Source organism: Asterias amurensis, chromosome 6 (assembly GCF_032118995.1).
Source record: "Asterias amurensis chromosome 6, ASM3211899v1".
In the NCBI taxonomy this organism is placed as follows: domain Eukaryota; kingdom Metazoa; phylum Echinodermata; class Asteroidea; order Forcipulatida; family Asteriidae; genus Asterias; species Asterias amurensis.
Genome location: NC_092653.1, coordinates 20,604,815 through 20,627,045, shown reverse-complemented (window position 1 = coordinate 20,627,045; position 22,231 = coordinate 20,604,815). Strand labels below are relative to the sequence as shown.

Below are 22,231 nucleotides of genomic sequence, written 5' to 3'. Positions count from 1 at the left end.
TGTGAAAATTTGAGCTCAATCGGTCATCGAAGTTGCGAGATAATAATGAAAGAAAAAAACACCCTTGTCACACGAAGTTGTGTGCCTTTAGATGGTTGATTTCGCGACCTCAAGTTCTAAATCTGAGGTCTCGAAATCAAATTCGTGGAAAATTACTTCTTTCTCGTAAACTATGGCACTTCAGAGGGAGCCGTTTCTCACAATGTTTTATACCATCAACCTCTCCCCATTACTCGTCACCAAGAAAGGTTTTATGCTAATAATTATTTTGAGTAATTACCAATAGTGTCCACTGCCTTTAATTAATGTTTTTATTTTTTATTTTTTATGTGTTTATTTTTATATCGCTTCGTTTTTAGTATGTTTTCAAGGCGTTTTCAACAAACATTTCCCTTTCGGTTAGTTAGTCTCTTCTCCAGTCGTCATTTTTCATAAGTTCCTATTTCTTCAACCACAAAAGCTATTTTGACAATCTATACATCATACGAAAGAATTTTACGTACTTCACAAATATGGGTATGTTGGTGACCTTCTCTTGACCTTTTGACCTGCCTAAACCGGAAGTGCATGTAAAATGCTTTAAAAGGGCCTTATTTAATGGTTTTGGGGTTGAAATGTTCACCTTTTGATGTGTTAATGCCTTTAATATATGTCTTTGAATTTCGAAGCTATGGTTTTCATATTTGGGCATATGATAGATCAAGACAAGGGTAACATTTGAAAGTGAGCGCAAAAATTGTATGACCTCTCATTCCGGTTGTACCGGAAGGTCAAAGTGTGCCTTTTTGCTTTAGAAACACATTTTTGGGCTTATACCATAACTCAAGATTAAAATTGAATTCAACATTCAAACATTTTATTGAGACAAGAGTGATGACATCATCCGGTATTGGGTTACATTAAATCAAAGTTTAATATTTTGTGCAGGTCTCACGCAAGTCTCGAGCGTATTTGAATTTCCGGGACCATTGTGGTCCCAACCTTATGGAGTTTTACGTTGGGGAGATTTTGTTTCGTCCATTATTTTAGTTTAACGTACCTTATGACCATAAAAATTACATGTTGTTGAACAATAACAACCTTTTTAAGAAGTACAAATAAATTCAACAAAATAACGAAGAATAACCGATATTAAAACTTTTTTTTTTTAAGATGTGCCCATCTCCGATAACGAAACTTACGCAGACGTCATTTAAGCGTCAGCTTCCTGTTTAAACTGTGTAAGGCATTAATCTAACGCCCTCAAGACCATTGTGCGTCCGCATAAAACCGGGCGTAGATTTGCAACAGGGGTTTCAAAAAATTGTGAAATACATAAACTATAACCGATTAAAGGGTCTATGTAACCTTTGTAGGACAAAAAACACAATGTCCACAGATTTACACTAAACTTACACAGTTTGAAGATAATGATAGTAGAAAGCTTCCCTGAAAATATTACAGGCTGAGGTGCTGTAGTTTTTGGGAAATGAGTAAAACAATGTCATGAAAATAATTTTCGTCTCATGAGACGAAAATTATTTTAATCATTTACAAACGTATTTTCATGACATTGTTTTACTCATTTCTCAAAAACTACAGCACCTCAGTAAGTAATATTTGAAGGGAAGCTTTCCACTATCATTATCTTCAAACCCTGTAAGTTTAATGTAAATCTATGGACATTTTGAAAAGGTACCCAACTCCTTTAATTGCATAAATGTTTAACAAGCTTAAACTAAATTAAACAATTAGCTCCAATGAGTATTTTTGTTGTTCAAATTTGGTATTTAAAATAATTTAAAGCAAAGATTTTATTTGATAAAAACAAGTTTTTCGTTTGTCGTGTTTTCTCGCTCCGGTGCGCGCGAGACTTGCACAGTCTCTTTCAAAAAAATCATAACTCAAGAAGTACTTAAAGGCAGTGGACTCTTTTTGTAATTACTCAAAATTATTACCATAAAACCTTTCTTGATTACGAGTACTGGGGAGAGGTTGATAGTATAAAACATTGTGAGAAACAGCTGCTTTTGAAGTGACGTAGTTTTTCGAGAAAGAAGTAATTTTCCACGAATTTGATTTTGAGACCTCAGTTTTAGGATTTGACGTCTCAAAATCAAGCATCTGAAAGCACACACCTTCGCGTGACAAGGGTGTTTTTTTCTTTCATTAATATCTCAATATGACAATTACCAATAGTGTCCAGTGCAGTGTTGTAGCTAGGACATTTTTAGTGGTGGGCGCAGCTGATTTTAAACTTGGTCAGGAATTGCGAGCAGTGCGCACGTACTTTGTTGTAAGGATCGTTTTCAGGGCTAAATATTAACATTCCAATCGTGCCAAATGCGCATTATGTAAGATTCAAGAATCACAATTTTTAAGTATAATGACAATTGTTATTACAAAAAAAAATTGTAAATGTGTCAATACAAAATAATTCTGATGCATTTGTTGTGGACAGACTGTTTTTGAAATAGTTTCTGCTGTTTGCTTGTTGTAATCCCGCCGCGATGAAGTTGAACTTGAACTTTGAAGGTGGAGTAACTGTCTCGATAGTCTCAGGTACAGTTTCATTCTCAGCACTAACTGAAGCTGTACGAGATACTTTTATATCATCTTCCAATCTTTTCCCGTTTCCCAAAAAAGTCGTCCAGCTCACCGTACGTTGCGAGGCCATCTACAAATTTACACAGATCGCGCTGTCACACGTGTGGACGAAGCGAACGTGTTTACATGCCTACATCCGGGACACGCGAACTCGCACACTAGACTTTACACAGCCCTTGTACTGTTGTTGTGTGGCGATACTGTTTGTGTGTACATGGAATGCGTGAAATCCCCGCGAAAACCTCACGACTAGACTTGTAGTGCACTCTAGGGTCTACCACAGCGCGCGCTGGTGTACACCACATGCACATACATACATCGTGTACATGTGCACGGTCCGGTACCAGCACTGCTGTCAGCCTGTATAGACGGTACGCCTTCTACACTGTATGTACTATAGTTCATTCAATAAAAACGTCAAGGCACATTTCACGAAGAAAACTTCACAAGATGGCAAGAGGCGCAAGTTACGTGGGAAAACACGTTTGAGATTTTTATTGCTCGTAATTCTGGCTCAAAACAATTACAAACTGCGTTTGAAATGACAAAACACGAAAAAACATGACATTTTAGTCTTGCAATGTGATAAATATCAGTAGAACTTTTACTTTTTTATTAATTTTGGTCGAAATTTTGTGGTGGGCGGCAGTCTATTTTTCAGCTGAAGTGCCGGGCGGAAATTGTCAGTGCTGGGCGGGCCCGCCCACCGCCGCTCACCGTGGCTACAACGCTGGTCCAGTGTCTTTAAGCTATTCCAACAATTTATACCTCATCGGAAAGGTCATGCAAAAAGTTTTAAATGCTTCACAGATATGACCCCATTTTGACATTGTCTTCCAGTTCAAATTGAAAGTTGAAAATTCAAAAAGAATTAGAATTAAAAAGAATTACGTCAAACCCCCATTAGTCGTGCATAAAGATTTTACATGCACAACACATGCAGTGTCACGCTCCAGTGCTCATCCCTAGACTTACATAGCTGCGTGTATAGTCTACGTTCAAGGCCTTTTCAAAATGCATTTCCCCTTTCGACTAGTTAGTGAGTCTCATCTACAGCAGTCAGTATTTCATAAGTTCATATATTTCCTTAACCACAAGCTATTCTGAAAATCTATACATCATATGAAAGGGCTTTATGCTGGTGATCTTATCTGACTTATGACCTGTCTTAACTGAGAGTGCCTGTTAAATGCTTTGAAATAACGTTTGAAATAATTTAATGGCTTTTAAGTTGAAATGTACACCTTTTGATGCTTTACCATCTAATTGAGAAAACAGGTTTTTATTTCTTTGCATTTTGACGAGCCATTCACAACACTCTTTATTATTATTATTATTATTATTATTATTATTATTATTATTATTTATTCAACGAATACAAACAAACCAAGTTACAATAGCACAAGACAGAACATTAACGGATCAGTTATAAAAAAGCAAGAAATAAGGAAAATAAATACAGAATTATATAAATTAATAAACTAAATTAAGCTAAATAAAATTATTTGAATAAGAAAAAAATAAAATTAAAATAAACACTGTAAGAGGGCGGCTGAGGTTGGAGCATGCAGGAGGAAAACATAACCAAGTGGTGGGAATGACAACCAGAACTTGCAGAAGGGACAAGAAAAAACATGGACAAATTATGCAGGTCCGGGGTAACAAAAGTAAACCAATTAATTGCTCGGAAGCATGCCCCACGATAGCCAAACACCTAGTGGTAGTTTCTACAAACACTAATAAGTTCTAGTTTTCATTGTCTGTATGATTGTTGCATGTTTTGGCCGAAATCGCCGAATAAAACCTGGTACAGGTTGTATGGGGAGTTTGTTGGTGTGCACGAGTTGTTGCGTACGAGTTTGGGTGCGTCAAAGATCAAACTGACCGCGTAATAAGTAATAGTAGTAAGTCATGTGCTGATGGTAGTGCACAGAAGATGGACATGGGGTGCGTTCCACTTGGACTTGGGCAAACATTGTGCAACCATTTGCGCAAACGTTTTCTACCATTGGAGCGATTGGTGCACACTTCATGATGTCAATTATTGAATTATGGCGGCACCCTGAAACAAAGATGGCGACACCTATGGGATAACTTTCCGTATGGCGCCACCACTTTTTCACTCATTTTTACAAAAAGGGATTTCTCGTTGAGGTAAATTAGATACTCTATAGACCATGTGAACTTTGTTTACAATACATGTGACCTTGTAGTAGGCAAGATACAGTCTGCACTGCATAATCAATGGGATAGGCCTATTTGACATTTTGTGCCTTAATTCCAACATCAATCCAATCTATACTATTAAAAGCGTAACCCGCGCCATCTTGGATTGAAAATTAGAAGGTCCAGTGGCATGGCATCCTTGTGGTATCCAACACGGTTGTGTCGTTTCAGACGTCGGGTTGCAAGTCTACAAAACCCTGACCCGAACTCCCTCTTAAGAGTTGTCTGATTGGCTCACTCACGACGTGGTTGTCTGGTTTTGATATGGGCCACCTGTTGGTCGAAGGGGGAAGCCGTAGGCTGCACACAGAGTCACCTCTGTGGTTGTCTGGTTTTGATATGGGCCACCTGTTGGTCTAAGGGGGTGGCAACCTCGGACTCCCATTAACATTCCAGAGTGACTCATTGATGTTTCGCAGAGGGGTAAATGGCATTGTGTATATACCATTTTGTACAGGGGGGTTTAATTTCGTGTGTTAAATAAAAAACATTAGGCTTTAATACATGCATCTGTTACATATGTGTTTATTACCATTAAGTCACTCATGTAGGCCTACCCAACTTTCCAGCATTTTTTAAACGCATCAAACAGCAACCCATTGTTTTGAAACTTTATTTGTTCCATTTAACTCTGCACCATAAGTGGTACGTATACACGCAAAAGTTGAAACATTTTCAAAAAGAAAGTAAATGCATTACTGATTCTTTTCATATACATTGTATAGGTTTTGCCAGTTAAACCTACAAAAGAGTACATGAAATCACCGTTTAAGAATAGTATGCTTTCATAGTTACGAACTTTGTGAAACATCAACGGCTGTTTTGAAGCTGTAAACGAACATTCCATTCAAAGTTCTGAAGCAACAAAATTGTTAGAACGCAGTTTGGTCAGGACTCAGGATGTAGATTTTGCCAAATCCGTTTTGTATTAAGCAATCGGCCGTCGGGTTTTGTTAACGAAAGAGCCTTCATGTGCAGCTGAATCGGGTACATGTACCTTTTACGAATTTCTCCATACAAAGATAACCAAACTGGCCTACAAACCCTTAAAACAAGGCAAATGTTTTGTGAAAGTGAATTAAGTGAGAGGATGTAGGGGTAGCTGGCCTACAAACCCTCAAAATAACTAGGCAAATGTTTTTTCTGAAAGTGAATTAAGTGAGAGAATGTAGGAGTAGTTATTAAAGACCAATAAAATTACCGTTTCTATTATTTTAGTTTGTATAGGGTTCCACAGATAATTATGATAACATATAAAATTGGATGTTTATCAGGGGACTTCGTCACGCGGGGCGCGCGCCACGGCAGATGTTGACCAGAAAGTTTACATGAGAATTAATTGATATGAGAATAAACTAAAAGTTAATGAGGCCGACGCTCTGTTACTCCCAAAAGCGGTGGTAAAAACAGTAGATTAGATGTTGCACAGCATGTTCCGAAAACTCGCTTTATCTGGTGCTCCGACAACTTTGTATGCGTCGTTGGACGTACGCTCAATAAATCACGATGAATGGGGCCTTAGATTCTAAAATCGTGTACACGTTATTGGAAACAAAGCCAAAATCATTCAACAGTTATAGCAACCGATCATTAAATTTATTTATTTTCAATACAATTTTGCAGAAATTGACTTTGTCGTTAAAGTCCATACCAACTGCCGCGGTTTTTTTTATCTGCTGTATACCAGAACTTCTTCGAAGCTTCCTTTTCAGTCAAATAAACTCCGCGGCTATTAGTGGCTGTGATTATGAGTTTGTTTTAAAAGAGGGTACCACTTTCATACAAGCCTTTTTAGTCAGATATCTCCTCTGCTATTAGCAGCGTTGATTTTTATTGAGGGGGGAGAACAGACTTAGACCACTCAAATCCGTGGCTATCGGTGACTATGGATTTGTTGCTAAGGGAACCAAATACCACTGGTGATTCCAAATTCAGCGTGATATACATGTACATTGTCCGATTGGCCCATCTCCATATAAATTAACCAAACTGGACGTACAAACCCTCAAAATAACAAGGCAAATGTTTCACAAAGTTCGTAACTATAATGAAAGCAGTTTGGGCAGGACTCAGGATGTACATTTTGCCAAGTGTAACTGATTATACCAAATGTGCTCAACACAATAAAATAAGTGTGTCATTGGAGCAGTGTACGTGCTATATTTTTAGTCGAATAAGCATTATTACCCTTACAGTCATCTTAGCTGGGAAATACTCAGTGCAGTGGATAAAATTGATACAATGACAAAAGCCGATTGAATTAAAACTACGCGTAAAAGAGGCGAAACATAATCCACATTATGGATAATGCGTTGGCCCGCTCGATCAACACTAAAATACCCTACATATCATGTAAGTATACCCATCCCCAATATTAAAGCTCAGTTCCAGAAACAAACACCAATTCCTTTAGTTGGAGAACGCAAGAGAGAAGGTGAGGAGGGGAGGCGACGCGTCGCGACGTTTCACAACTAAGTTGTGCACGCTCAACAATTAATTTTTATCAAAATACAACATTAATGACAAATTTCCATACCGATTATAAATACAATTTCTAATCCAATCCTACGAAATGAGTATTACCTGTAAGAGTAACTCCCTTACCCCCACATTACCTTTTACAACATTTGTATATACTACAATCCTCCTCATCTAGCGGGGTGCCGCGCTTCGCGCGGCGCCCCGCTAGTAGTTATTAAAGTAAAAGCTGGAGTTTTAGATGTGCCTTCTGTTATCATATCAAAATTTGATAAAAATTTGAAAGTGCAATCTCCTTAAAGACGAAGGACACTATTGGTAATTGTCAAAGACCAGTCTTAATACTTGGTGTATCTCAACGTACATGTATGCATAAAATAGCACACCTGTGAAAATTTGAGCTCGTTGCGAGACAATAATGAAAGAAAAAACACCCATGTCACACGAAGTTGTGTGCTTTCAGATGCTTGATTTCCTCAAACTCTAAATCTGAGGTCTCGAAATTTGTGGAAAATTACTTATTTCTCGAAAACTACATCACTTCAGAGGAACTGTTTCTCACAATGTTTTATAAGTATCAACCTCTCCCTATTACTAATTACTAAGTAAGGTTTTATACTAATGATTATTTTGTGTAATAATACCAATAGTGTCCACTGCCTTTAAAATATTTAGATTTTATGTTTTTTTCCATTACTTAGGCAGTGTACCAATGTGCCTACAGGAAGTCCCGGCTTGGAGGCTCTTTGGGTTGGTAAACATGTGGTGTCACTTCACAGACAGGTCACATCTGACATCTATAAATAATTTCTTATCGAATGAAAAAGTGGTGGCGCCACACAGAAACTTTTCCTGTTTTTTGCTTTTGCTATTATGATGTATTCCTCAGCCGTAGCAGAATGCCTGGCTAGCATCCTAGTATCCTCCTCTTACCTGTTTTTATGGTATTATGCCTTTTTTCTTTCAATTGGGGAAAAAATTATGATGCCATATCAACCGATGCCCTAGGGTAATTATCTTCATTTGTTTTGTAAGAAGTATGCAAACATAACATTAAAACTTGATGGACATTGAAATTTTCACACCACACACCGATCCTGGATGACTTCAACTGGTCCCATTTGTTTCGAGTTTTCCTGGTTCAATGCAAACGAGAAAGTATGGTTTCCCGGTGAAGCCATACGTGGAAGTAACATCTGCAGTGACTACAAGTGTTCTGTGAGACTCGTTAGACAGAAGTTGTCTTCATTTTATTCAAAATATTTTTCAAATAACATTTTAAAAAGTACCAACGTAATTTGCAAAAAATAAAACAAATTAAATTTTGTATAAACAGTGTGAATAATTATTGGCTTTCAAATCTGATTTTTATTCATTTTTATTTTGTTCTTAATATTTATAATAAAGCATAAAATAAACAGTGGTTATTGAATCACCGAGCCGAATTTTAATATTAATAATAATATTGATGTGGGGGTTAAAAAAATCTCAAAAAAACTTAGAAAATTATATAAGGCACATGGCTACTTTATTCCCCTGTATTTTTATTTCCAGCATGCTCAGCGGAATGTATGTTCTATGAATGTATGATTTGATCATCATGAATTGTGAATTGAAATAGTGTTAGATGAAACTTTTTTTTGGGGGGGGATGGGCAAATATTTTTATATATGGCCTCAACATTATGACATATTTTTGTACCTTAAATGCCTAAAATACCAAACTTTTTGCACTTACAAATACAAGTGCAAATAACCAGTGGAGCCTTACGTAATACGTGTTTCTAAGTTTTGGTCAAGGGAGAGGAGATTCTTTGCTTGGCACAAACATTTATATAGGGACTGTTTACATCGCGCAAAGAGAGGTAACTAAAAGATTGCCACGATTTAAGGGACACCTTGAAAACAGGACCTCCAAGTCTTACGATATAGTTGCCAGAAATTTTGACATTACATGACCAATGACTGACAGATAATGTCAAAATTTCGAAAAAAGTAATACAGCGCCCCATGGATACTGGCTAATAAATAATAATTCTAAATGTAATACTAACGTAATACTATTATAGGTAGTATCATAAAATTTTAGATTACATGTGATGGAGCTGTGAGTAGTCTCTTTGAATCGTTCATTTTGACACCAAGTTTGTGGGGATAGGTCGATGGGATGCCGAGTTACCCCAGGTCAAAGGTCATTGTTTTCGGCCCATATTTACATACAAGAAACTATGACCTTGTGTATTAAAATGCCCTATACAATGTGTACAGGTGTATTTTAAGCACATGTTTAAAGGAAATCAAATTGAAACTTAAATAGACAATGAGAAAAGTTCCAACCTACAATAAGATTCAGACAAGAGCAAACACTTGACCTTTCTCAGACTCAAGGTCAATGATAGGGGGTCAAACACTTGACCTTTTGATGTCCAAAGGTCACATAATTAAAGGTCAACGGTAACGTTTACCAAAAAGATTTGACAAATCTGAGAAAATTTGCATTTATCATCACTAGTGTACACATATTTATTAACATTCTGTTAATTAAAGTTCTTTCTTCTTCCAGGTAAAGTTCAGACTTCATTGTATGAAGATATTATGGCGACGCACTGTGAGGTTGCGCGCGCATTGTCCAAATATGTGCGCAGACTACAGTGAAGTCGCAGTTTAAAAAGTAGGGTGCCTGCGAGCTAGATGGTTTCTTCCTTCGTAATGCCGCATTCATGCATTGAGTGTACTTCTGTAAAGGATTTCCATTTATTGCTGGGCACTAGGGAAGAGGGCAGTAGTCAAGAAGAACGAGAGCCATGACCTCTGGTGTTAGATGAAGCTTAAGTGAGATGTTTCTTTGGCGCCGTCTGCTAGCTCTGGCGAGATTGCTATTTGATTATATTTTAATTCAATTTTAGTTTGCACTGGTTATTTAAAAATATAAAACAGGAAACTCCCTTGGCACAATTTTTTTTTCATAAAGCAGTATGAACCAAGCTTTGCTAACGGAATAAATCTTAAACAGGTGTGTCTCTGAATGATGTATTTATTCATTTGTGTAACCCCCCCCCCCCCAGCAGAATCCCATCATCAACCATACCATGTTTGTTTCATCATGATCATGGAGGTAGGTTTCATTTCATCATCATGACATGTCACTGTCTCAGTGTCTGGTTCCCTTAGTTTTCAATATTAATTTATCTCCTTTGGCAATCTGTAAGACCAAAAAGTCTTATCTTTAATAAAACTAGTAATTTATTTCACTAAAAATAGTAAATTATTCACCTTTCCTTCCTCAATTCCATGATAATTAATTGTCAGCATCAAGCTAGCACCGGATTCAGCACCGGATTCAGTGTCAAGGTAGCACAGGATTCAGCCTCACATTCACGCGCGTACAAATTACTACGGTGTCTCAACAAGGCCATTCGCAAATTTGTATAACACCAAAAGGCCATTCAGAGTCAGAAAGGAATTGGTTTTCCTTTAGAACACTGACACTTTTTGAGAGATTATTTCACCCAGAAAAGGATAAGATTGAAAAAAAAATCTCACTAGTGTAATCAGATGGATCGAACAATGTGTAATGTAAATGAGTAGAGCATTCTTCAACGAAGGCTCATAATATTACTCGCTGAGGGTATTCAGCGAGCGATGAAGACAGGGAGGCATCTAAGCGATGAGACAGGGAGGCCTACCCAGCGCAGCTATAGATGGTCTGTCTACAGGTACAATTCGAGGCAGAGGCCGCCCTCTGGATAGACAACGTCACCAAGGGAGTGAGACGAGCAGCGATTGACAGACGGGATGGCGGCAACTCCGGGAGTGCGCCCCCATTACAGGAGTGCGCCCCCATTACAACCTGGGGACGAGGCGGCCGCGGACGCAACTGAATGATGATAATGAGGGTATTCAATAACATTGGGCGTAACTTCAAGAATCCATATCTCCAAAAGGACGCGGCAAACATTGTTTAAGATTCAACATAATTGAGCTTATATTGTTTCCAACAAACTTGCCAAATTATATGGGGCGCCGTTTGTCAATTAATTGTTTGACACTTTTAAGGCATGTTTTTACCATGGTTTACAGCAATTAGATGTAAACCATAGAAACTGTTGCCAAATCCTGTTATGGTTTACATACCAGTAAAGTATTTGTTGTGTATAAGTTTATGGTTTACAAACCATGAACATACAAAAAACATTTACAAATCATGGTTCATAAACCAAGAAAATTTACGCATCTTAAAAACATGGTTTATAAACCATAAAAAATGAAGCATCAAATTCATGGTTTACAAATCATGGTTTACTAACCATGAAAATTGAGACATCTAAAAAACATGGTTTATAAACCATGAAAATTGAAGAATAAAAATCGTGGTTTACAAATCATGGTTTATAAACCATAACAAATGAACCATACAATCATGGTTTGTGACAATGGTTTATAAACCATGAAAATCGAGACTTCTTAAAAAACATGGTTTATAAACCATGAAAATCGAGACTTCTTAATAAACATGGTTTATAAACCATGAAAATTTACACATCTCAAAAACGTTGTTTGTAAACCATAAAAAAAAAGTGCACTTACAAATCATGGTTTACAAACCATAAAAATGTGCACTCAAAAATCATGGTTTACAAACCATAAAAAATGTGCACTCAGAAATCATGGTTTACAAACCATAAAAGTGTGCACTCCGAAATCATGGTTTATAAACCATAAAAACGTGCACTCACAAATCATGGTTTACAAACCATAAAAAATGTGCACTCAGAAATCATGGTTTACAAACCATACAAAATGTGCACTCAGGAATCATGGTTTATAAACCATGAAAACGTGCACTCAGAAATCATGGTTTACAAACCATAAAAAATGTGCACTCAGAAATCATGGTTTACAAACCATAAAAATGTGCACTCCGAAATCATGGTTTATAAACCATAAAAACGTGCACTCACAAATCATGGTTTACAAACCATAAAAAATGTGCACTCACAAATCATGGTTTACAAACCATAAAAAATGTGCACTCAGAAATCATGGTTTATAAACCATAAAAACCTATATGATCGTCACAATTAAACCTCCTTCCCAATTCTGATCGGTTCCCATTTCCCCCATGCCACGTGCGAGCGAGCAATGATGCAATGCACCATCACGCTGTGATCAATGTACCTCGTGTGTTATGCTGCCAGCCATAGCAAGCATTCATAGAGCTATTATTGCAACAGCATTACACAACAGGTGCATTGATCACAGCTTGACACACATGGTGCATTGCATCATTGCTGGCTCGCACGTGGCACGGGGGAAATGGGAACTGATCAGAATTGGGAAGGAGGTTTAATTGAGACGATCATATCGGTTTTTATGGTTTGTAAACCATGATTTCTGAGTGCACATTTTTTATGATTTGTAAACCATGATTTGTGAGTGCACGTTTTTATGGTTTATAAACCATGATTTCGGAGTGCACACTTTTATGGTTTGTAAACCATGATTTCTGAGTGCACATTTTTTATGGTTTGTAAACCATGATTTCTGAGTGCACGTTTTCATGGTTTATAAACCATGATTTCTGAGTGCACATTTGTTATGGTTTGTAAACCATGATTTGTGAGTGCACGTTTTTATGGTTTATAAACCATGATTTCTGACTGCACATTTTTCATGGTTTGTAAACCATGATTTCTGAGTGCACATTTTTATGGTTTATAAACCATGATTTGTAAGTGCACTTTTTTTATGGTTTACAAACAACGTTTTTGAGATGTGTACATTTTCATGGTTTATAAACCATGTTTATTAAGAAGTCTCGATTTTCATGGTTTATAAACCATGTTTTTTAAGAAGTCTCGATTTTCATGGTTTATAAACCATTGTCACAAACCATGATTTTATGGTTCATTTGTTATGGTTTATAAACCATGATTTGTAAACCACGATTTTTATTCTTCAATTTTCATGGTTTATAAACCATGTTTTTTAGATGTCTCAATTTTCATGGTTTGTAAACCATGATTTGTAAACCATGAATTTGATGCTTCATTTTTTATGGTTTATAAACCATGTTTTTAAGATGCGTAAATTTTCTTGGTTTATGAACCATGATTTGTAAATGTTTTTTGTATGTTCATGGTTTGTAAACCATAAACTTATACACAACAAATACTTTACTGGTATGTAAACCATAACAGGATTTGGCAACAGTTTCTATGGTTTACATCCAATTGCTGTAAACCATGGTAAAAACATGCCTTAAAAGTGTCAAACAATTAATGGACAAACGGCGCCCCATAAAATTACAGGGTGGCTCACCAGGAAATTTCTATGGTATGTTACACACTCGCTAAGAAATACACTTTTTGCATTGTTAAACATGGTGCGTAACTTCAAAAATCCAAACTTTAAAAATCTTTATATCTAAAAACCCACGCGGCAGAAAATGTTTAGAATTCAATATTATGTTTTTTTTTTATTGTACCCTAGAAACCTGCAAAAATACAGGGTGGCTCATTGGGGATTTCTTATTTTACCATCTACTACCGGTATGGTATGTTACCCTTTCGCTAAGAAACAAACCTTTTGCATTTTTAACTTGAAGCGTTATAACTTCAATAATCCATATCTCAAAAAGCACGCGGCAGCAATTGTTTTAAAATAAATATTTTAGAGTTTATATAGTTCCCTACAAACCTGCAAAAATACAGGGTGGCTCACCAGGGATTTCTCATTTTACCATCTACTACCGGTACGGTATGTTACACACTCGCTAAGAAATAACCTTTTTGCATTGTTAAACATGGTGCGTACCTTCAAAAATCCACACTTTAAAAATCTTTATATCTAAAAAACCACGCCGCAGAAATTGTTAAGCATTCAATATTATTGAGTTTATATTGTTTCCTACAAACCTGCAAAACTACAGGGTGGCTCATTGGGGATTTCTTATTTTACCGTCTACTACCAGTATGGTATAACACCCTTTTGCTAAGAAACAAACCTTTTGCATTTTTAACATGAAGCGTTATAACTTCAATAATCCATATCTAAAAAAGCACGCGACAGAAATTGTTTTAAAATAAATATTATAGTTTATGTAGTTCCCTACAAACCTGCAAAAATACAGGGTGGCTCACCAGGGATTTCTCATTTTACAATCTACTACCGGTACGGTATGTTACACACTCGCTAAGAAATAAACATTTTGCCTTGTTAAACATGGTGCGTAACTTCAAAAATCAATACTTTAAAAATCTTTATAAAACACCCAAGCAGATCCTTGCCATTTGATTGGAGGATTGTCCGTCACGTGATAGCAAATAAAAGTACCATTGCACGCTGAGTCACTCACCGTGCTTTTTCGTTCCATCCGAAAAGTACCATTGCACGCTGCCAGCGTCCAATGGTAGTTTTCGAATGGAACGAAAAAGCTGAGCAGGTGTTACTGCAAGAACACCATTGTACCATTGCACTCATAAACATTCATTATGTGTATATTATATCTAAAAAACCACGCCACGTTTATATTGTTCCCTACAAACCTGCAAAAATACAGGGTGGCTCACAGGGGATTTCTTATTTTAATGACCATTACCGGTTTGGTTTGTTACACACTCGCTAAGAAACACACTTTTTGCATTGTTAAACATGGTGCGTAACTTCAAAAATCCAAACTTTAAAAATCTTTATATCTAAAAACCCACGCGGCAGAAAATGTTTAGAATTCAATATTATGTTTTTTTTATTGTACCCTAGAAACCTGCAAAAATACAGAGTGGCTCACAGGGGATTTCTTATTTTACTGACCATTACCGGTGCAGTATGTTACCCACTCGCTAAGAAATAAATTTTTTGCATTGTTAAACATGGTGCGTAATTTCAAAAATCCATACTTTAAAGGCACCTGGATTTTTTTTCTTTTAAACATAAGAGTATATGTTTAGTAACAATAAAACAATTTTTTGAGTAATTGTTTGTCACGATTTATATGTTAAAAAAATTAATTAAGTGCTCGGGGGGGTTGACTCTGCCTACCCCTTTTGTGACGTAGGAAAAGGAAGACTTTGCCTCGATCAAACATAGACCCCCCTCGATGCGTAGATAAACACACCTGCAAAAGAACATGTAATTCTAAGACATGAGTTTGTACGCTGCGAAAAAGGGTTTTTTTCTGGCATTTTTCCGGCAATGCCGACCAGGTGTATTGCTGCTGGATGCAGCAAAACAACTAAAGATGGGGTCAGTCTTCATCTGTTTCCTGCAGATCCCAAGTATAGACGGTTGTGGGCTGCGAAAGTCAGATTAACTAGAGCAAAGTGGTCCGGTCCGACGTCTTTTTCAGCGCTATGCAGCGAACACTTCGGGCCGTCGTGCTTCGAATCCGGGATACACCACTCATTTGACATGACGAGAAGAGCCATTCTTAAACACGACGCCGTCCCAACAATTTTCCAGCTAGTGGGAAGTCGAAGAAGGTATCTGAAAGACGTGACGAACCCAGAGGAGCATTTGCTAGACGTGAAAAAATTCGGGCAAGTTTGAACTTTGAGGGTACATGTTTTTTAGCTTTTGCCAAGTGACACGATTTTTTGTTGGTACCGCATGCGAAACACCGTGCGTGCAGGTCCTATGTGACCGTCCGCACATTATACAGCAGCCATAGTGTGTGCATGCAGTCTGCTCCGTGGCCGTATGTCTATAATAATACGTAGGCATAATAATACGTACCCACATCTTACAACCCATTTGGTCACTAAAAAGTCGCATAGTTAAATAAAAATAGCAGCAATAGCTTTTGTAAAAACCACTAGGCGTTCAACATGTTCAAGTTTCAATGTACGTATGTGTGTAAAATCGTGTCTAAATTTGTTTTGATGTGCCATGTTCCCAGACGTAATGTACGGGGGCCTGACTACAAATTTTCTCTTCAAATATCGCGCCTTGAAGTACGTCACGAACAGCGCCCTCTCGGGTCGGGCCTACTCGTAAATTTGTAAATACAATCAAAAATAATATTTTTTAAACCTTAGTTAACTTTTTATTTACATTCCACATAAAAACACATATTTTAGTGACAAAAGCTTTATTTAAAAAAAATACCACTTCCAGGTGACTTTAAAAATCTATATGGGCAATTCCACACTAATGGACCTAAGGGTTACCTTTTCGAGATCATGTGAGAGCTGGACAAAAGGAACTATTTTGTTATAGTCTTTTCCTTTACATTTTAAATCTGTTTATAATTGTTCCTATTTATAATTTTATTTTTTAAATCATTGATTTCTAGGAATTACAAGGTCATTTGAAATGTGTTACGTATGTAACAAAAGATGGACAATGGCCTGGAAAGTAAAGACAAAATTTGAAAACAATTACAAAATATTGTGTTAGTAACTTTTCTGACTGTTAAAGATTGTAAGCAATATTTCTTTGTAGTTCCCAGACGCGTGTCGATATGTTTGTACACAAAGCAAGGATCGGAATTTTTTCTTTCTAGGTCGAACGTGTGCAGATAGTTCTACACATTTGTCCTGGGGAAAAAATACGCAGACGGTCGGGGACAATGCCATATTATTGGCATTAGCGGCAAAAGAGCGGTAGTTGAGAAAATTCACACTCAAAATTCATATTTGTTTTTTACTCAAAACCTGTGATGTCCCTATTTGAACAATTCCAAGAGTAGGGCTATCTGCAACTTCTGAAGCATTAGATCGGTAAGTTTTATGATGCAGATCATTGCAGATGGTTTCTCAAGGAAGCGAAAGATTTTGATATCAGACGTGCTGGGGCCAAGGATACGGAGTGGATTGGACCGATTTATGGGGCTAAGATAGTAATATCATGACTATTATTAGTATTGGGTGGGTCTACCAACAAAGCCCCACTTCTTGAGTGGCCAAGGCTAGTTGGGGCGGCTAGCTGAATCCATGGAGGTAGAAACCTCCATGCTGAATCCTAGCTAGCCCATTTGAGCCTTGGCCACACAATTATCGTACTGAGGTCCTGTTTTCAAGGTGTCCCTAAAATCGTGGCAAATCTTTTACCTCTCTGTGCGCGATGTAAACAGTCCCTGGTACAAAAATTTTGGTTTTATTTGACAAGCAAAGAGTCTCCTCTCCCTTGACCAAAACTTAGAAACACGTAAGGCTCCACTGGTTATTTGCACTTCTAAATGCAAAAAGTTTGGTATTTTATTTTTAGGCATTTCTACAAGGTACAAAAATATGTCATAATGTTGAGGCCACATAAAAAAAATGCCCACTGAAAAAGTTTCATCAAACACTATTTCAATTCACAATTCACGATGATCAAACAATGTGACTGAACATTCTGCTGAGCATTCTGGAAAAAAATACAGAGGCTTAAAGGGACACACCGGCTCACCGTGCACGCAGTTTAGGGCTGTAGAATCATAAATAATGTTTTTATAGATGGTTGCTGTAAAAAAAATCATCAAAATGTCACGTAATTAGCGAAAATTATTTAAAAACCCAAAAGCGGTAAAATGCCAGCGTAAACGTGTTTCCAGCCATTGCAACTGTCAAGTCTTCGTGACATCGTCGCACAATATTGCAAGTAGACTGGTGCTTTGTTTGTAGCAACGTTTTACTACGACGCAGCATAAGGATCCAGTCTATCCATAAAGTATAAACAACCAGCATATACGGATCAAGCAAATCCTTCGACGATGGAGGTAGTCGTGCTACGACGTACATCCAAAGATCGTCACGAAGAACACAAAAAACTAACCCAGAATATGATGGGACAGTGACAAGTAAAAAAGCATTCCTGGCACCAACTTCCTGGTGAACTTGTGGCTGGTGGCCGACTAAATTTTTGAATAGTAAAGAAATTTTGTGAGCAGTATTTTCTGCTAAACAGATGAAACTGAGGGGCCCTGTTATTCACAGTGAAACATTTTATAATCTCGGGGGGGGGGGGGGGGGGGGTGAGGGGGGGGGTAGGGGGGTAGGGAATTGTGAGGGATTCAAAAGCGTCCTTGTGAAAATGTATTTTGAAATGTAAGCGTAGCTGCAAATCTTGAAAAGTAAGCCTAGCTTGACTCGGGATTGAAAGCGTAATTTTTGATTTTAGCGTAACAAACTTAAATGATGTATATGGCTTGTATGGATATGGAGTAGCTGCGTAGCTTGGAACGTAACCATATCTTTTGGAACGTAAGCATAGTTGGGTATCTTGTAGTGCTGGGCGAATAGTGAAATTTTGTTATTCGGATACCGCTGGCCAACTATCCGAAATTAATCGGATATTCAAATTTTTTTTTTTTTTTGGCCGCTAGAGGGCGCTGTTTGTTTGTGAATGAGATCGTATGGGCGGATTGATATTAGTTTTAGACAATGTCACTCGGTTCATTCATAAAAATAGCCGGATCTAATTTAAAGATGGCGATTTGCTTTTTCTTTTGATCGTGATTGACTCTACGTGAAGGAAAACTTATATAACAAATTACGTCAGAAATGTCACTGTTTTAACTCTTCACGGAGGTGAGCATAGTTAAATACTTAATTTATGCTGTTTTATGCTGTCTTAATAGGAGTTTCATAAGGATTCAGACAAAACATTCCTATCAGTTGTCGCCCGACGTCTGCGGATATTCGGATATTAAAAGAATATCCAGTTACTTGGTTGTACTTACAGAACTATCCGGTTAATAAATAGGTATTCGCGCCCTATGCGGATATCCGGTTAAGAAAAAAAAGGCATTCGCGGTTACGGATAGGAAAACCTATTCGCCATTAACCGGATATTCAAATAATTCGCCCAGGCCTAGTATCTTGGAACGTAAACGTAGCTGCGTATGGATTGTTAGCATAGCTGAGAAGCTGTGTAGCTTAGAACGTAATCGAGACCCGCAAGCTGGGAGTTCTTAGCGCCCGGGATTACACCTCCAGCCCCCCACGAGACACGGCATGTGCGGTACACGAGACACGGCATGTGCGTGATATGCCCCGAGGCTTACGTTCCGATTGCTCCACGCTGTGGGGCCATATAACAAGCTTCCGTTACACGGACTCTTTGAATGCGAATCTTACGTTAGATTTTTCACCATTATTTACATTTTGTAGCAATAATTTGAATACATGATCTTTTTCGTCAGTTACTCGTTAATAATTTTGTAAAAAAAAGATTTAAATTTGGTTTGGTAAGCTACTTTTAGACGGCTGGAAGTAAAACTAGCCCGGAAGGTCACGTGATTGTTTGTACCACTTTTTGGTTAGAACAACCACGTGACCTTCGTTTTTGTTTTAAAATGCTCAAAAACGGCCAAATTTGATGATTTTTTTTAAAGACTGTTCTTCTTCATTCCTGGAAACCCGTTGAATACATTTCCTAGTCTATTTTGTAGCCCAAATAGCCCAATTCGGCCGGTGTGTCCTTTTAAAGAAGCCATGTGCCTTATATTATTTTCTAATGTTTTTTTTAACCCTCATATCAATCCTGTTATAAATATTAAAATTTAAACATCGGCTTGGTGATTCAATTATCACTTTTCATTTATACGCTTTATTATAAATATTTAGGGGCAAATATATTTTTAAAAACAATCAGATTTGAAAGCCAATAATTATTCACGCATTTTATTTAACTTTTATTTTTTTTGCAAATTACCTACTTTTAGAAACTATAAGGCTCCCCTGTGAGCCTTATAGGGGTCACATATTTAGTGCTTTTTTAACGCTATACGTTTTTCAAATCAGCGTTGATGGGTGTAGTTTTTCGACCGTTACCCTTATAGTTTCTAGAAGTACAAATTACCATGGTAATTTTTAAAATGTCATAAAAAATATTTTGAAAAAAAAAAAAGTTTTTTGAAGACAACTGCTGGCTATAGAGTCATACACAGAGTCTCACAGAATACTTGTCGTCACTGCAGATGTTTCTTCCACGTATAGCTTCACCGGGAAATCATTCTTTCTCGTTTACCTTGAAAACAGGAAAAACTCATAACAAACGGGACCAGTTGAATGGAGTACCCGTAGAAACTTGAAGTCATCGAAGATCGGTGTTTGGTGTAAGAATTTCAATATCCATCAATACTTCATATAAACAAATGAAGATAATTAGGGCATCTGTTGATATATGGCATCATTATTTTTTCCCAATTCAAAGAAAAGAGCATAATACCGTGAAAACTGGTAAGAGGATCAAGGATACCAACGAACGAGTCAATCAAACTCAAATTCCAATCAATACTTACTGGATGTCTCATGAGTTTATCAATCTGAAGTCGCTGCTTTTCTGCAACAGATTTAGGTAAAACGAGTGGATTATCGGAATAATCATTTTGACGAAATTGCTTCCCTTTAGATTTTAAATCAGATGTTGATTCCTTGTCACACATGCTGTCAGCCGCTGAATACCCCAGCCGCTAGTTTATTGGGTGTTTATTCTTAGTTTACGGCTTTTTGTGATTTGTTTCGGGGGAAATGGTCCCGTCCCTTCCTCTCTTGATCGTACAATAAGAAGTGAAGGATACGGGAAACCCGACAGTCTCCTTGATTGCGTTCCGGCCCAGTTAAAGAATCGTCCCAACTGTAGTCATGACGTTGGGCGCAAACTTCAATCCTCGCGCAAACTTCAGCGTAGACTTGTGGACAAGTCGTTAAATCGGCCCCACGCGCTGATCACTGCTCTCGCGCGAACTGATGATGGCTCCCGATTTAATGAGGAGTCGAAATCGGGGAGCCATCTATAGGGCGCCGTCTGTCAATCAATTGTTTGGCATTTTTAAGGCATGTTTTTACCAGGTTGATTATAGCAACTAGCGGGATGCCGCGCTTCGCGCGGCACCCCGCTAGATGAGGAGGATTCTAGTATACAAAAATGTTGTAAAAGGTAATGTGGGGGCAAGGGAGGTATTCTTACAGGTAATAATCATTTCGTAGGGTTGGATTAGAAATTGTATTTATCATCGGTATGGAAATTTGTCATTAATGTTGTATTTTGATAAAAATTAATTGTTGAGCGTGCACAACTTAGTTGTGAAACTTCGCGACGCGTCGCCTCCCCTCCTCACCTTCTCTCTTGCGTTCTCCAACTAAAGGAATTGGTGTTTGTTTCTGGAACTGAGCTTTAATATTGGGGATGGGTATACTTGGCAATGATGGTACTTGGCATGATATTTAGGGTATTTCGTAATATTTTAGTGTTGATCGAGCGGGCCAACGCATTATCCGTAATGTGGATTATGTTTCGCCTCTTTTACACATAGTTTTAATTCAATCGGCTTTTGTCATTGTGTCAATTTTATCCACTGCACTGAGTATTTCCCAGCTAAGATGACTGTAAGGGTAATAATGCTTATTCGACTAAAAATATAGCACGTACACTGCTCCAATGACACACTTATTTTATTGTGTTGAGCACATTTGGTGTAATTCAGTTACACTTGGCAAAATGTACATCCTGAGTCCCGCTCAAACTGCTTTCATTATAGTTACAAACTTTGTGAAACGTTTGCCTTGTTATTTTGAGGGTCTGTAGGCCTACGTCCAGTTTGGTTAATTTATATGGAGACGGGCCAATCGGACAATGATAACACGCTGAATTTGGAATCACCAGTGGTATTTGGTTCCCTTAGCAGCAATTCCATAGTCACCGATAGCCACGGGTTTGAGTGGTCTAAGTCTTGTCTCCTCCCTCAACAATTATCACCGCTGCTAATAGCAAAGGAGAAATCCGACTAAAAAGGCTTGTATGAAAGTGGTACCCTCTTTTAAAACAAACTCATAATCACAGCCACTAATAGCCGCGGAGTTTATCTGACTGAAAAGGAAGAAGTTCTGGTAAACAGCAGATTTAAAAAGGCGCCAGTTGGTATGGACTTTAACGACAAAGTCAATTTCTGTAAAATTGTATTGAAAATAAATATATTTAATGATTGGTTGCTATGACTGTTGAATGATTTTGGCTTT

At 37.6% G+C, this 22,231-nt stretch overlaps 2 protein-coding genes across 2 annotated transcripts in view; one reads left to right on the top strand and one right to left on the bottom strand.

Moving 5' to 3' along the window:
- Positions 1-20,786, bottom strand: part of LOC139938484 (PRKR-interacting protein 1 homolog) — a 53,396-nt gene extending 32,610 nt beyond the window's left edge. Inside the window, exon 1 of the mRNA XM_071934043.1 lies at positions 20,515-20,786. Within this exon, the coding sequence (XP_071790144.1) occupies positions 20,515-20,658 (144 nt within the window). The 5' untranslated portion in view covers positions 20,659-20,786. The remainder of the gene's footprint in view (positions 1-20,514) is intronic.
- Positions 20,787-21,110: 324 nt separating this feature from the next.
- The window catches only part of LOC139938483 (mRNA export factor GLE1-like), a 117,485-nt gene continuing 116,364 nt past the window's right edge, over positions 21,111-22,231 (top strand). The window contains exon 1 of the mRNA XM_071934041.1: positions 21,111-21,152. The gene's annotated coding sequence lies outside the window, so the exon portion shown is untranslated. The remainder of the gene's footprint in view (positions 21,153-22,231) is intronic.